The 17,593-nt window shown below is 42.3% G+C and overlaps 1 protein-coding gene across 1 annotated transcript in view; it reads left to right on the top strand.

The window, feature by feature from the left end:
* Window positions 1–17,593, top strand: part of DENND3 (DENN domain containing 3) — a 165,834-nt gene that overhangs the window by 48,506 nt on the left and 99,735 nt on the right. Inside the window, exon 2 of the mRNA XM_089689537.1 lies at window positions 15,579–15,846. Coding sequence (XP_089545663.1) covers window positions 15,579–15,846 — 268 coding nt within the window. The remainder of the gene's footprint in view (window positions 1–15,578; window positions 15,847–17,593) is intronic.

Below are 17,593 nucleotides of genomic sequence, written 5' to 3'. Positions count from 1 at the left end.
GATGAGGGAGTGGATGAGCTGTTTAGTGGTTTCTGGGGTTAGGAACGTGCGGATTTTGGCGATGTTGCGGAGGTGGAGTCTGCACGAGCTTGTTAAAGATTGGACTTGGGGCTGGAAGGATAGGTTGGAGTCCAGAATGACACCAAGTACTCTGGCCTGCGGGGCGGGTTTGATGGTGGCATTGTTGCAATTCTAGTAAACATTTTACCAAAGATGTGCTAATAGAGCAGCCATGGTTTGTGTTGTACAGCAGGACCAAGACTTGTGGAATACCCTTTTTCTGATGCAAAATACCACTTCAAAGGCTGTGTGTGGATTGCATTCTATTCAGTTAAGAAACGAAACACCAAAAAATAATTTTGGGTGACAAAAAGCAGCAGGAAGCCAGTTTCACATCAAGATTTGTTATGGTTTTCATTGTACAGCAGGAACAAGACTTGTGCAATACCCTTTTTCTGATGCAAAATACCACTTCAATGGCCTCTCCTTGTGTCCCCCGCGGCGGGGGAGAACGGACCTCTCCTTGAGTCCCCCGTGGTGGTGGAGAGGGTGTCTCCTCTCAGCAGAGGAGAGCGGACCTCTCCTGCACCTGTCCCCTCAGCGGCGCTGCCAGTGTAATGGTGCCGGAAACCAGAACTCGGCTTTACAATGAGGCTTGGAGCGCAGGTGCAACCGCTCCATCCATCATCTGTGCTCACTGCTGCTCGCATTTGGCGAGCGGGCGAACGGCCTTTTCAAGCCCTACACTAGCAACTTTATGGCAAACCTTTGTGCAGCTTTAATCCTCATCACAGTAGTTGTGTTGCAATATTGCAGAAGATTCTAGAAAGAGATATTTGCAGAGAGGAAGACTTGAGTAACCATTGACCGCCCCATGTACACATCAATTCTCTTATCTGTCTGTGGCAGATGGCAGCTACAGCGAAGGGGTGAAGTTACTTGTCTGTATTTCAGTCAATCCCTCTACATATTAACATCCTTATGTCCACATATACGGCTTTATCTGGTTCTGGGCAGCTTTATTGGTGTGCAAAGTTCTGGTAGGTAGATGCCAGGCAATACCTTCTCAAAAATAATGTGCCAATAAGCTTCTCCCAAAGCCAAAAGGACCAATGGATAAATAACATTTTCACATCGCTAGCCTGCAAGTGAACGACGCCCTCATACAGTCCTTGCTGGACCAGAACGTTGACCCACGGTCAGGACTTTTTAGCCTTGGGGCCTGTAGCATTTGGCTGGTGATTCTAGCATTGCTCAAAGTTTTCCTGCTATCTGTACTCCAGTGAAGTCGCTCATATGGCATCTCATGACAGGAGACTGTTTGGGCAGAGACCAGATGACTAGTATTTTATTTTGTATTTATTTATTCCAGGTACTTCTAGATCGCCATCAGTTTACGCAGCACTTTACATATATATTGTACATTCACATCAGTCCCTAACCCTCAAGGGGTGTAAAATCTGAGGTCCCTAATTCTCATTCATACATACACATACTAGGGACATCATAAGTAGGCAGTGCAGCACTGGAGCAATTGCAATATATGACAAAGAGATGACAATCATAAAGGTAAGTCACCATATGTCAAAGTATAGGCCACATACATATAAATTAAAAAGTGTTAATACAAAGTGACAATGTGCATTCAAGTATACATAAAACTTATACTAAAGTGATCACAGGTGCGTATAGGTGAAAACGTCCGTGAAACTCATAATCCAGGTGATCATGCAGAATTCTTCTGGTGTGACACCAATGATAAAACCACGCACTCACCAGATGCGCAATTTTACAGCGCATGAAAAGATATATATCTCAAAATTGTGCATCTGGTGAGTGCGTGGTTTTATCATTGGTGTCACACCAGAAGAATTCTGCATGATCACCTGGATTATGAGTTTCACGGACGGTTTCACCTATACGCACCTGTGATCACTTTAGTATACGTTTTATGTATACTTGAATGCACATTGTCACTTTGTATTAACACTTTTTAATTTATATGTATGTGGCCTATACTTTGACATACGGTGATTTACCTTTATGATTGTCATCTTTGTCATATATTGCTATTGCTCCAGCGCTGCACCGCCTACTTATGATGTTTATATTTTAAAGGAGTATTTGGTATCTCTTTGGTGTTTCCAGCAGCTTATCAATTAGCGCTCACTTTTTACTTATCCTCTTCATACACATACTAGGGCCAATTTAGACAGGAGCCAATTAACTTACCAGCATGTCTTTGGAGTGTGGGAGGAAACCATAGTACCCAGAGGAAACCCACGGAGGCACAGGGAGAACATGCAAACTTCAGGCAGGTGGTGCCGTGGTTGGGATTTGAACCAGCGACCCTAGTACTGCCAGGCGGAAGAGCTAACCACTTAGCCACTGTGCTGCCCACCTCGGCATTGGCTGAGTGCTGGACCTTCCTTGGTATATCATTAGAGGTAGTTACAGTTTTTGGTCTGCATTCCATTTCTGCCATCATTAAACCTTAAGGCTAGATTCACATTTGTGCGGGTGGTGCCGCTGCAGATCCGCACAAAAATCTGTGCAGCCGCACCACCCACACAGAAGAATGCGGACCCGCTAGTGGGTGCCATTAATTCTAATGGCACGCCGGGCGCACTGGAAATTGCAACCGTACTGGGAAGGTTCCGATGCAGACTGCATTTTCAGAAAGTGCAGGGACTTCTTCCCTGCGTGTCCTGGGGCACGGGAGTCCATTCAAATGAATGGGCTTTCCTGCCCGCGCAAAATGCGGACCGCAGGAACACGGATATGTGAACCAGGGGTAAAGGATAAACTCAATTATGTACCATATTTTGTAGATGCTGCAACTTACACACAAACCAATCAATATACACTTGTTGCTATTTTTTTTTTTTTTTTACTTTTTACCAAAGACATGTAACAGAATACATTTTGGCCTAAATTTATGAAGAAAGTAGATTTTTAAATTTTTTTTATATGTTTTAAAATAGAAAATATTGTTGTTTTTTTTTTTTAAATTTTCGTTCTTTTTTTGTGTTATATAATTAAAAGTAAAAAAAAAAACCCAGCGGTGATCAAATACCACCAAAAGAAAGCTCTGTCTGAGTGAAAAAATGCTATACATTTCTTTTGCATACAGTGTTTCATGACAGCGCAATTATAATACAGGATTTATATATTATTATTATAATACAGGATTTATATATTATTATTATTATTATACAGGATTTATATATTATTATTATACAGGATTTATATATTATTATTATAATACAGGATTTATATATTATTATTATTATTATACAGGATTTATATATTATTATACAGGATTTATATATTATTATTATTATACAGGATTTATATATTATTATTATTATACAGGATTTATATATTATTATAATACAGGATTTATTTATTATTATTATTATACGGGATTTATATATTATTATTATTATTATACAGGATTTATATATTATTATTATAATACAGGATTTATATATTATTATTATAATACAGGATTTATATATTATTATTATTATAATACAGGATTTATATATTATTATTATACAGGATTTATATATTATTATAATACAGGATTTATTTATTATTATTATTATACGGGATTTATATATTATTATTATTATAATACAGGATTTATATATTATTATTATTATTATACAGGATTTATATATTATTATTATTATACAGGATTTATATATTATTATTATTATTATTATACAGGATTTATATATTATTATTATACAGGATTTATATATTATAATACAGGATTTATATATTATTATTATTATTATTATTATTATTATTATTATACGGGATTTCTATATTATTATACAGGATTTATATATTATTATTATTATAATACAGGATTTATAGAGCGCCAACAGTTTGCTCAGCGCTTTACGCTATGGTGGGAGACAATACACGAGACAGTACAGTAACAATACAATTCACTACAAGAGGGGTTCGAGGGCCCTGCTCCTTGGCCCTTACAATCTAGGAGGGAGGGGGCAATTGAAAGTAGCAGTTAAAGTAGCGCAGTGCTGAATTGCAAAACAATGGCCTGGCCAGGAAGGGGGTTAAAACCTTTCAGAGCTTAAGTGGATAATAACACTTTAGACAAATTAGCATTTAAAGTGTTTCTAAAGGCAAGACATTTTTACCTTTAATGCATTTCCTGCAGTAAGGTGAAAAATGTCTCAGCAAGTGTATTGCCCCCTCACCTCCCTATATACTTACCTGAGTCCTATCATGATCCAGCAGTGTGCTGCTCTCTCTCCTCCAGCAGCAGCAGGAACCATTGACGCATGCTTCTGTCAATCAAATCATGTAAGGAGGGATTGGGGGGGCTGAGCCACGCTGTGTCTGTCTATTGACTTGCACAGCCTGGCTCAGGAGCAAGCCCGTAGGTGCGCCCCCATAGGAAGCGGCTTCCTGTGGTGGCGCACAAAGAATAGGAGGTGCCTAGAGCGCCAGCAGGGGACTCCAGAAGAGGAGGACCAGGGCCGCCCTGTGCAGTACCATTGCACACTGCAGGTAGGTAAACCAAGTTTGTTGGAAGCCTTTACAACTGCTTTTAAGCATTGCAATGTGGGGGAAGTTCCTCTGCTAAGGATAGTTTTTTATTTTTCTGGAGCTTGGCCTTAATCTTTTTACAGCATAGCACCAGATCTGTAACATGACAGTATCTTGTCACATGGCAGATCTCTGGCAGTCTCATGTTGGATAATAGCAACTGCCTCTTAACCACTTGCCTGCCTCCCTATAGCAGAAATACTGCTGCAATGCGGCAGGGCTGCGCAAAATCACGTGTATATATACTTGATTTTGCATTTCCAGGTAGGGGGGCGCACGCGAGGACAGCTGAGGCCATTGGCGGCCTCAGCTGTCGATCACCGTGTCCCAGCCAGTGATTCCCCCTTGGCACCCGGCGATCACCGACTATCACTGATGGGGGAGAGGTCTGTACATAAACAATACAGATCTGTCCCCTGTCAGCTCCAGCACACTGCTTTGTGTTGCTCTGCATAGTAGAGCAATACAAAGTAATTTGCTTACACAGTAAAACGCACACAGAGAACACAGTAAAACTGCACACAGTTAACCCTTTGATTGCCCCAGATGTTAACCACTTTCTGCCCAGTGCCATTAGTACAGTGTCAGTGCTTTTTATTAGCACTGATCACTGTGTTAGTGTCACTGGGGATGTCAGTGACAGTAAGTCAGTTCCCTCCAGTGTCAGAATGCCCGCCGCAGTCCCGCTATAAGTCGCTGATCGCTGCCATTACTAGTATTAAAAAAAAAACAATTAAATAAAAAATCCCAGTGTGTATATATACCCCCATTTATAAACGCTATAACTTTCACGTAAACCAATTAATTTACACGTATTGGGATTTTTTTTTTAGCAAAGACATGGAGCAGAATACATTTTTATCCTAAATTTATGACAACATTTTTTTTTTTTTATTGGATATGTTTAATAGCAAAAACTCAAAGATATTGTTTTTTTTTTCCTCAAAATTGTCGGTCTTTTTTTGTTTATAGCGCAAAATCTAAAAACCACAGATGATCAAATACCACCAAAAGAAAGCTCAATTTTTGGGAAAAAAGGACGTAATTTAATTTGGGTGCGACGTTGCATGACCGCGCCGAAGTAACGCAGCGTCGTATCGCAAAAAATGGCCTGGTCAGGAAGGGGGGGAAAATCCTCTGGAAGGCGAGGGGTTAAAGCATGCATGTGGTACCGAACCAGGGGCGGAATGACAACTCATGGGGCCCCTGGGCAATAGGGGATCATGGGGCCCCTGTGTCCTTGCCCAAACTCAAAAAAGCCTATGAAAAAGCAACCAGGGGCATCTCATGGGCTCCCCTACTGACTCCGGGACCTCGGGCAGTGCCCGAGTTTCCAAATGGTCAGTCCGCCCCTGTACCGAACCAAGGCAGCAGACACAGGAACGTTGAAACACGTGGTCTGTTTGTCCACAGAAATACACCAGTAACACCTTAGTATACCGACTCTGATTTTGGGTAAAACTGCACGTCGGTCACAGTCAACAAGTGACCCCCTAGCCATGAGCAATTCCTGTACATTGGCCCATTCGTCTTTTCAGATCATGCGTTTCTTCCAGACATGACTTGAACCTGTCTGACTTCCCTTTTACAGTCAGAGAAGAAGTAAGATTCGGCATTTCCTCCGTGAAGGGGATATTTCTTCACCGCCCGGGGTGATTTCCATGTAGATGCTGTTGAGGCAGACATGAGCTAGCAACTTGCAGTGCAAACCACACTCTGGTCACAAGAGCAATTGTGAATCGTGCTGGGATTCCTGTGGTGTGCGAGCCCCTAGTACCGCTTTTCACAGGTTCATGGCACTGTCCTGACTGCTGAAATAAAGTCAAACCTCAGGCTTTGGCAAAGTGATAAAAAAAAAAAAAAAAGACATAATACTGTATAGAATGAAATAACACGGGTTGTTTCAAAAATATATTTATTATTATTATACAGGATTTATATATTATTATTATACAGGATTTATTTATTATTTATTATTATTATTCAGGATTTATATTAATATTATACAGGATTTATTTATTATTATTATTATTATACAGGATTTATTTATTATTATACAGGATTTATTTATTATTATACAGGATTTATATATTATTATACAGGATTTATATATTATTATTATATAGGATTTATATTATACTGGATTTATATATTTTTATTATTATTATACAGGATTTATATTATTATTATTATACAGGATTTATATATTATTATTATACAGGATTTATATATTATTATTAATATTATTATAATACAGGATTTATATATTATTATTATACAGGATTTATATATTATTATTATTATTATACAGGATTTATATTATTATTATTATTATACAGGATTTATATATTATTATACAGGATTTATATATTATTATTATACAGGATTTATATATTATTATTATTATAATACAGGATTTATATATTATTATACAGGATTTATATATTATTATTATTATACAGGATTTATATATTATTATTATACAGGATTTATATTATTATTATACAGGATTTATATATTATTATATAGGATTTATATTATTATTATTATACAGGATTTATATATTATTTTTATTATTATACAGGATTTATATATTATTTTTATTATTATACAGGATTTATATAGCACCAACAGTTTGCTCAGCGCTTTACAATATAGACAATACAGCAACAATACAGTTCAATACAAGAGGGATAGGAGGGTCCTGATCCTCAGAGCTTACAATTACAATTACTATTTAGGCATTTAGGTCTGGTGCGGTGGACTGTTCCTGACGTCATCACGCCCATTCTGTACTTGAAGACGTCAGGAACAGTCCACCGCTGAATATGGGGTAAGTCTCGGTTCACACTTCTGCGACCTACAGTCAGGGGCGGACTGACAACTCATGGGGCCCCCGGGCAATAAGGGATCATGGGGCCCCTGTGTCCTTGCCCAAACTCCAAAAAGCCTATATAAAAAGATACCAGGGGCATCTCATGGGGCCCCTTACTGACCCCGGGCCCTCGGGCAGTGCCTGAGATACCAAATGGTCAGTCCGCCCCTGTCAACTACTAATGATGACATTCGTTTGGCAAAAAAAATCTGTGTGGTTAGGATCGCACAATTTGGTGATTTCATTTAAATTATGCATGACAGAAACAAAGGACTCCAATCAGCAAAGCTCATGCTCTGTTCTGATTGGTGAGCTATAGCCAGGCATGTTGGACCTCTGGAAGTAGTGGTCTCTCTGCAAACCGAGAACAAAGCTCCTTCGCTACAGCATGCTGCAGGGAACAAGCTAGTTTCCAAATGATCAGTCCGCCCCTGCCTACAGTGCGACTTTGCCACTTGAGTACTACTTTGAAGCGACTCTGAAGCAACTTTCAGGGAAGTTGGACAGCACAGTGGCTAAATGGTTAACACTTCTGCCTGGCAGTACTCGGGTTGTTGGTTCGAATCCCAACCACAGCACCACCTGCCTGGAGTGTGCATGTTCTCCCTGTGCCTGCGTGGGTTTCCTCCCACACTCCAAAGACAAGCCTCCAAAGTATGTCTTTTTGGATGGAGGATCTGCTTGTGTGTGCCTAATTGACAAAGAGCCCTCAGTTTTTACGTTAATAAGCATGTGCTCATGAATGAAAAAAAAATCATTTATGTACATACTCCGGAACTGCAGCTGTGGAAGGACTACAAGTCCCAGCATTCTTAGTGATGCAGCGAAGAAGAGGATTTGTTAGCCCTTCCACCTGGCAGTACTCGGGTTGTTGGTTCAAATCCCAACCACGGCACCACCTGCCTGGAGTTTGCATGTTCTCCCTGTGCCTGCGGGGTTTCCTCCAGGGTACTCCGGTTTCCTCTTACACGCCAAAGACATGCGGGTAGTTTAATTGGCTCCTGTCTGAATTGGCCCTAGTATGTGTATGTATGAATGTGAGTTAGGGACCTTAGATTGTACACCCCTTGAGGGTTAGGGACTGATGTGAATGTACAATGTATATGTAAAGTGCTGTGTAAATTGACGGCGCTATAGAAGTACCTGAAATAAATAATAATAAAAAATAAATAATAATGCCTGTAATGTTGGATCCAAATCACATCAATATAGCTGTGGCTCCAACTAGGAGGCGACTTCTATTAAAGTCTATGGGCACGAGTCGAATAGAAGTCACCTTGAAGTAGCACAGGAACCTTTTCTATTTGGTACTCAAAAGAAATAGCCAGAAGATATTGGGATACCTGCCATCAATAGCAGCTCAACATTATGCAAATAAAATGAATCTTCACTGGTTCAATGTCCCTTATGTGATGATTTTTTGGTGACAGGTTCTCTTTATTGAGACATCCAAGGTCTAAAAGACCCTGGATGTCTCCCCTTTTCTCCCCTGAATGTAATGCGATACACATCGCACCGCATTGGTGGTGGGTCAGTGATGGTCTGGGGAGGCATATCCATAAAGGGACGCACAGACCTCTACAGGCTAGACCAGTGGTCGGCAAGCCGCGGCTCGCGAGCCACATGCGGCTCTTTACACATTTTAATGCGGCTCTTCTGTGTGCCGGGCGCTCGCTCCCCTCCCCTCCCTCCTCTCCCTCCTCTCCCTCCTCTCGGGCGGCCGCTCCCCTCCCCTCCCTCCTCTCGGGTGGCCGAGGACTCTGCAGCTAGCCCAGCAATGATTGGCCAGTCTCGCTGCCACTCACATCCTGATAGCTAGTGATTGGCTGTCAGGATGTGTGTAGGCGGGGCAGCGTGACGAACGTGAGGGGAGCTAGGCTCCTCTCACAGTCCGCCCTGAAGACCGGAACGGCGCGGGGAGCACGGCGAGAGGAACGCGCGGAGCAAAGGTAAGTGAATTGACACAGGGGGGACTTGGCTTACTACTTGCTACTTACTTACTACTACTATATGAGGGATGAATTAATATGGGGGATGAATTACTATGGGGGATGAATTACTATATGGGGGATGAATTACTATATGGGGGATGAATTACTATATGGGGGATGTATTACTATGGGGGATGAATTACTATATGGGGGATGAATTACTATGGGGGATGAATTACTATGGGGGATGAATTACTATATGGGGGATGAACTACTATATGGGGGATGAATTACTATGGGGGATGAATTACTATATGGGGGATGAATTACTATGGGGGATGAATTACTATATGGGGGATGAATTACTATGGGGGATGAATTACTATGGGGGATGAATTACTATATGGGGGATGAATTACTATGGGGGATGAATTACTATGGGGGATGAATTACTATATGGGGGATGAATTACTATATGGGGGATGAATTACTATGGGGGATGAATTACTATGGGGGATGAATTACTATGGGGGATGAATTACTATATGGGGGATGAATTAATATGGGGGATGAATTACTATATGGGGGATGAATTACTATGGGGGATGAATTACTATATGGGGGATGAATTACTATAAAAACTTATTGAAACTAAAAACAGTGTACCATCCTATGTATTTTCAGTTTTAAAAATGTGGCTCTCAAAATAAATTTCAATCGTGGTTTTGGCGAGATTTGGCTCAGTTGAAAAAAAAGGTTGCCCACCACTGGGCTAGACAATGGCACCCTGACTGCCATTAGGTATCAGGATGAAATCCTTGGACCCATTGTCAGACCCTACACTGGTGTAGTGGGTTCTGGGTTCCTCCTGGTGCAGTGGGGCCTGGGTTCCTCCTGGTGCACAACAATGCCCGGCCTCATGTGGAGAGTATGCAGGCAGCTCCTGGAGGATGAAGGAATTGATACCATAGAATGGCCCCCACGCTGGCCTGATCTAAATCCAATAGAACCCCTCTGGGATGTCATGTTTTGGTCCATCCGACGCCACCAGGTTGCACCTCAGACTGTCCAGGAGCTCAGTGATGCCCTGGTCCAGATCTGGGAGGAAATCCCCCAGGACACCATCCGTGGTCTCATTAGGAGCCTCCCCTGACGTTGTCAGGCATGCATACAAGCACGTGGGGGCCATACAAACTACTGAGGACCATTCTGAGTTGCTGCAATGACATTTCAGCCAAATGGACTCGCCTGCTGCATCATTTTTTCACTTTGATTTTCGGGGTGTCTTTGAATTCAGTCCTCTGTAGGTCAATCATTTTCATTTCCATCAAAAGATGGGGCGTCCTTACATTCCTAACACATCACCCCGTCCATGTCAGTATAGAGATCCAGCAGGAGATTCTTCCCCATTGAGATCTGATGCATTTTCAGTCTTCCTTTCATTTATTTGACCAGTGCATATAAAATACCTCTGTGCTTAACTGCGAAATGCGTTGACCTGGACCACTGTTACGGTAATTTGTTGGCATTTTATTTTTTTATGCTGTCTAACATTTTATTATTTTGTATATAATAAAGATCTGTGAGGATCAGGGTGGATTTGATTTAAATCACGATTTATATCACTAGTCAGTAAGGCTTGATGTAAATCCTAGTTTTCTACATAATGACTAATTCTTGCTGGTATAACTTTAATATACAAGTAGATGAAGATTTTTAGAATAACAACTTTTCATATTAGTTTTTTTATCCCCAGTTTAATAGGTTAATCATTCATATTTGGACAACTTTTCTGTTGTACTTAGGAAGGAGAAAAATAATCATTACCTTAATAATAACAATTTAAATAGATTTATTCACCTGAAACAATAACATTCCAGCAGATGTGATTTGCTTAAACATTCCTGTTTGGTAACTAATTTGGCTAAACAAAATATATATATTTTAAGAAACGTAGACTGTCAGCCCCTCCTCCTCACACTTAGTTTCACTTTCTTCTTGTGCAGATCTATTCCACTCCAAACAATCAGAAAAATATTGTTTCTATTCTATTCACTGAACTTCTTGAAGCTTAGCCCTGAAGGGGTTGATTCTGTATTCATAGGTTTGTAGAAGTTAGGATGAAGGTCTTTTTCTTAACTCTGTTCATGTTATAACATTTTTGCTGTGAAGAAGAGGCCTGTGATCTCCGCTGAGTCAAATTCAGTTTTGAGAACTGCAAAAGTAAACCGAACATCTGTGATAATATCTTGTAGGCAGAGAAACTGCCCAATAATCTTACAGAAACCTCTGGAAGAGCCTGACATTGTGAATGGATTCATGGAATTTATTTACCAAACAAATTAAACACATACAGCCTTATTCTACATAATTAAAAAACAAATCTTTATTTCATGATGGAATAACCTTTGGATGGTAATATATTTTCCTCAAAAAGCATTTTATTTAAAAAAAAATCCGATTTAAATAAAAAAAATCCGATTTAAATCAAACAAATCAGATTTTTTTTATATTTTTTTAAAAAAATCATTGATTTTTATCCACCCTGGTGAGGATTAAACCTTGGTTCACACCGCTGCAATTTCCAGTGTCTCTTGCTTGCAACTCTCATGTGACATTAGAGTCTATGGGACTCATAGATGTCGCATCAAAGTAGTCCAAGAACCTTTTTAAAAGTTGCAGCGACTTCGAGGTTTTTACTTTTTCCGGCTCTAAAACAAACAAAAATAAATGGCTGTTTGACTTGTTTTCTGATTGTGAAGTAAGCGATCTTTGAGTCGCCGTATTGTCACTATTTAGAGTCAAGCGTTTCTTCCTCATCGGTTTCCAGGACTGAATCTGATTGCTGCTTGGATGTGGAAACACAGCCAGTTCTAATTGCAAGCTATTTTGCCGTTTTCTAGATGTGGATCTTTGTGGTGTTAGAATAGTTCTACACATGACCGTGGAAAAGGGGAAGATATATTCGCTGAATTCTAAGTAGTTCGGCTCTGCTCTTGACCGTCTTTAACCTTTCCTGTCTGTATATCCTGTGTCAGTGTGGATGGAGGTGGAAGACCACATATACTACTGTAGCCCCACGCCAGCCCCACTTATATCAGGGGTGGTCTTAATACATTCTCTGATGGGGAGATAAAAAAATCCACATTTATTGCTGACATTCTAACCCAGCAATTACCATCACCAGATATGGTTTGCAGCTTCTACCCAGTCAGTGCTTCAGCCAATCAGAGGGTGATACCTATCCTGCAGCGTACATGACGTAATAAATGTCACCCGAATAATAAACACCCCCCTTGCTGAGACTGAGAGGGGTGTGAATGAGGCGGTGCGTTCAAGTGACTGCTAAAAAAAAAAAGTGTGTAAAACTCTCCAGAGTTCTTGCGGAAGGAGAAGAGTACAAACTTTCCTTTCCCACAGTTGGCTGAATGCGGCCCCATTTCAGAGAGATGGTCATGTGCTGTGAATCTGACACTTCCAGGAGTGTCGATCTTCTGGGTATGTGCAGCTCCCCCTGCTGACCTCTACTCATCACTGTGTCCTGAATAGCCGATCGCCAGGCCTGAATACTGTCATATATGGATGGTGGGAAGGTCATTAACCCTGTGTATTCCTCGACACAGAGTGACATACCCGTGGTCTCCCTCCTTACTGACACTTACCTCCTCCTACCAGTTGGAGCGCTATCAGCAGAACCTATTGCTTTGCTGTGATTGGACAAAATAATGGATTTTCTTAACTTTTCCTTCCCCCTTGTACATGCAGCCACATATAGGATCCAATATTTTTTTTCTCTGTATACAAACTGCTCAGAAATTGCTGTTTCCAGATAATCTTGGATGAACAGGTTTACATGTAAGGATTGCTGTGATTCCACGAATATCATAACCATCTTAAATTTAGCTGTCTTTAAAAAATGTAATCTGTTTATATTTTGCCTTCCCTGCCTCTTCCTCCTTGCACATCATAACTCTCTGCTCTTCTGGGAGTTTCTTATTACTGTCTGTGCTGGCCCAGCTACTATACCCCTCCACTTCCCTACATAACATTTTTTTCAGGGGAGGAGTGAAGGGAAATGTTTTAGAGCTCTGGTGCCCCACTTGTAGCCAGAAGGCCACATAAGGCCCTTTGGTATATAATGTGCGGCCCTCAGCAGTCTGTAGTGGGAACATTGATTAGGGTAATAGGATTGATCTATACTAGCCTCATGTAAAATGTTCCCAGTTTCATATCGTCTTCTGCTGTATATCCTCAGCCAAAAACGTAGCATGTCCACAGGGCTGCAGTATCTCTCAAGCATTACATATATTGAATATTATGTGCATCCCTTTGGTGATGTCAGGGGCTGCATTTTAGGCCCCCTTTTAGCTCACAATTTTACACCCAGCAGTCTAGAGCAGAATAGATTCTCTTTGTTGGTGTTAGTGCGAGGAATAGTGTCCCATCATTGGTGTCTGTGGGAGGAATAGTGTCCCATCATTGGTGTCTGTGGGAGGAATAGTGCCCCATCATTGGTGTTAGTGGCAGGAATAGTGCCCCATTGTTTGTGTCAGTGGGAGGAATAGTGCTCCATCATTGGTGTCAGTGGGAGGAATAGAGTCCCATCATTGGTATCTGTGGGAGGAATAGTGCCCCATTGTTGGTATCAGTGGGAGGAATAGCGCCCCATTGTTGGAGTCAGGGGGAGGAATAGTGCCCCATCATTGGTGTCATTGGGAGGAATAGTGTCCCATTGTTGGTGTCAGTGGGAGGAATAATGCCCCATCGTTGGTATTAGTGGGAGGAATAGAGCCCCATCATTGGGGTTAGTGGGAGGAATAGTGCCCCATCATTGGTATCAGTGGGAGGAATAGTGCCCCTTCATTGGTATCAGTGGAAGGAATAGTGCCCCATTGTTTGTGTCAGTGGGAGGAATAGTGCTCCATCATTGGTGTCAGTGGGAGGAATAGTGCCCCATCATTGGTATCAGTGGCGGGAATAGTGCCCCATCATTGGTGTCAGTGGGAGGAATAGTGACCCATCATTGGTATTAGTGGGAGTAATAGTGCCCCATCATTGGTATTATTGGGAGGAATAGTGCCCCATCATTGGTGTCAGTGGGAGGAATAGTGCACCATCATTGGTATTAGTGGGAGGAATAGTGCCCCATCATTGGTATTATTGGGAGGAATAGTGCCCCATCATTGGTGTCAGTGGGAGGAATAGTGCCCCATCATTGATATTAGTGGGAGGAATAGTGCCCCATCATTGATATTAGTGAGAGGAATAGTGCCCCATCATTGGTATCAGTGGGAGGAATAGTGCCCCATCATTGGTGTCAGTGGGAGGAATAGTGCCCCATCATTGGTATCAGTGGGAGGAATAGTGTCCCATCGTTGGTATCAGTGGGAGGAATAGTGCCCCATCATTGGTATCAGTGGGAGGAATAGTGCCCCATCATTGGTATCAGTGGGAGGAATAGTGCCCCATCATTGGTGTCAGTGGGAGGAATAGTGCCCCATCATTGGTGTCAGTGGGAGGAATAGTGCCCCATCATTGATATTAGTGGGAGGAATAGTGCCCCATCATTGATATTAGTGGGAGGAATAGTGCCCCATCATTGGTATTATTGGGAGGAATAGTGCCCCATCATTGGTGTCAGTGGGAGGAATAGTGCCCCATCATTGATATTAGTGGGAGGAATAGTGCCCCATTGTTTGTGTCAGTGGGAGGAACTGTGCCTCATCTTTAGTTTCTGTTGGAGAAATCGTGCCTCACTGTTGGTGCTAGTGTGAAGAATAGTGACTTGTATTAGTTGGGGAAACAGTGTCCCAAGGGCTAGGTTAAAGCAAGCGAAGGGCCACATCTGGCCAACAGGCCTTAATTTGGAGACCACTGCTCTAGAGGGTCACTTAAGTGATAGCTCTGAGTCTGCTGACATCACATCCAAAATGGTGTTCAGTAGCAGTCTCAGGGATTTTGGGTGTCTACACAAGGGAGACTTACAAATATAAAAAAAAAATAAATACACATATAATCTTTTTATTTTTATAATAACATTCTTCTTATTATTGCTGTTATTATATATTTCACTTTTTCAATTTGTTATTTCTGTTTGATAACTGTTAAAATGAATGGTTTGGCCAAAAGGGCCTTTTCTATCTTCTACAACTTGCCATAATATTCTATGCTTCTCTCGCCCTCAGGTCACACAGAAAGGAATACGTGATGTGCAATCCCTGGAGCCGGAGATTACCTCTGTCTTCGTTCCTCCTTTCATACCCAAAGATGAAACGGCAGCATCTGCTCAGAGCAACTTCCAGAGACTTCCCAAGCGGCGTTCCTTCCGCAAGAAAAAGGAAAAACCCAAGTCTGAGGTGGGCTCCGCTAACGGTGGGAGAGAGACCACCACAGAGGAGATCAGTGTACCCAAAGACATTGATCTTATAGGATTGCCACAGCTGTGCTTTCCAGGTACCCTGAACAGAACATTATCATGAAAGTTTGTTATATGAAGATTTAAAGGGTTAGTTCACTTTTATAGAAAACACGACAAGATGAACGAACTCACGACACCCTCCCTGCATCCCCAGTCCCTCCTGCACTTACCTACTTGGATGATTATCTTTCACTCCCTGGGCTAGCTGATATTGCAGTCTGGGTATTTAAAAAAATGCGCTCTTCTACACTCTTCTTTCTTCTGGGATGGTTTGGAGAGATTCTCATTGGTCAGCGCGGTCACATGTTGGTGCTGACCAATGAAGCTCTTGACGATGATTCTGCACAGCCTCCAGACTCTGTATTGCATTTTCTAGATACTTAGACTGCTACGTTGGCTGCATGGACAACAGAAGCTGATCAAGGAAGGAGAGAAGTGCAGCGGGTATTGGTGTTGAGGTGAGTTAGTCCACCTTTTGCATTTTTTGTGAAAAGGAGAACCAACCCTTTAAATCCCAGTGCACAAAGCACTTGTTACCGTTCAAATATGTGCAGTGGTTGGGGTGCAGTGGGGTCAGATAGCTCCCCCCACTGTTGTCTGACCAAGCTTGAGCAAGGAAACAAATACTTCATTACTATTAACTGACAGCACAGGAGGAGAGGGGGCTTGGTAGACACAAAGCATACACAGCCCCCACTTCCTTCTAAGCTTCCAGCAGAACATCTCCAGCTCTTCTTGTCGTCCAGCCCTGTGTTCCCTCTGCTCCCTTTGTACTGATAAGTCTGAATGAAAACCTGCCGTAGCCACCATCTAGTTTGAAGATTACTACTATAGTAACTGGCAGCTTGTTTTGTGATTGATGATGGCTGGGAGGAGTGTTAACATTCACAAAAACAACCAGCAGAAACACAAGCTGACAGCTACTACATTAGTCTCTCTCGAAGGGAGTAGAGGAGGAACAGAACAGCACAGCAAGAAAGGTTGCAGAATGGAGGGGCACAAGGAGGTCTGCAGAATGGAGAGAGGGGCACAAGGAGGTCTTCAGAATGGAAAGAGGGGCACGAGGAGGTCCGCATAATGGAGCGGTGCCACGAGGTGGTCTGCAAAATGGAGAAAGGGGCATGAGGAGGTCTGCAGAATGAAGAAGGGGGAACAAGGTCTGCAGAATGGAGGAGGTCTTCAGAAGAATAGAGACAGGGCGTGAGGAGGTCTGCAGAATGGAGAGGTGCCGTGAGGAGGTCTGCAGAATGGAGACAGGGCGCGAGGAGGTCTGCAGAATGGAGAAGTGCCATGAGGAGGCCTGCAGAAGGAATAGGTGCCGTGAGGAGGTCTGCAGAATGGAGACAGGGCACGAGGAGGTCTGCAGAATGGAGACAGGGCACGAGAAGGTGTGCAGAATGGAGACAGGGCACGAGGAGGTCTGCAGAATGGAGACAGGGCACGAGGAGGTCTGCAGAATGGAGAAGTGCCGTGAGGAGGCCATTCAGAAGGAATAGGGGCCGTGAGGAGGTCTGCATAATGGAGAAGTGCCATGAGGAGGTCTGCAGAATGGAGAGGTGCCACGAGCAGGTCTGCAGAATGGAGAGGTGCCACGAGCAGGTCTGCAGAATGGAGAGGTGCCATGAGGAGGTCTGCAGAATAGAGAGGTGCCACAAGGAAGTCTGCAGAATGGAGAAGGGGCATGAGGAGGTCTGAAGAATGGAGAAGGGGCATAAGGAGGTCTGCAGAATGGTGAGGGGGCAAGAGGAGGTCTGCAGAAGGGGAGGAGCACGAGGAGTTCTG

Source organism: Staurois parvus, unplaced genomic scaffold, assembly GCF_062004578.1.
Source record: "Staurois parvus isolate SC_StPar_1 unplaced genomic scaffold, SC_StPar_1.0 ptg000485l, whole genome shotgun sequence".
Taxonomy (NCBI): domain Eukaryota; kingdom Metazoa; phylum Chordata; class Amphibia; order Anura; family Ranidae; genus Staurois; species Staurois parvus.
This window is presented reverse-complemented; position numbering and strand designations above follow the sequence as displayed.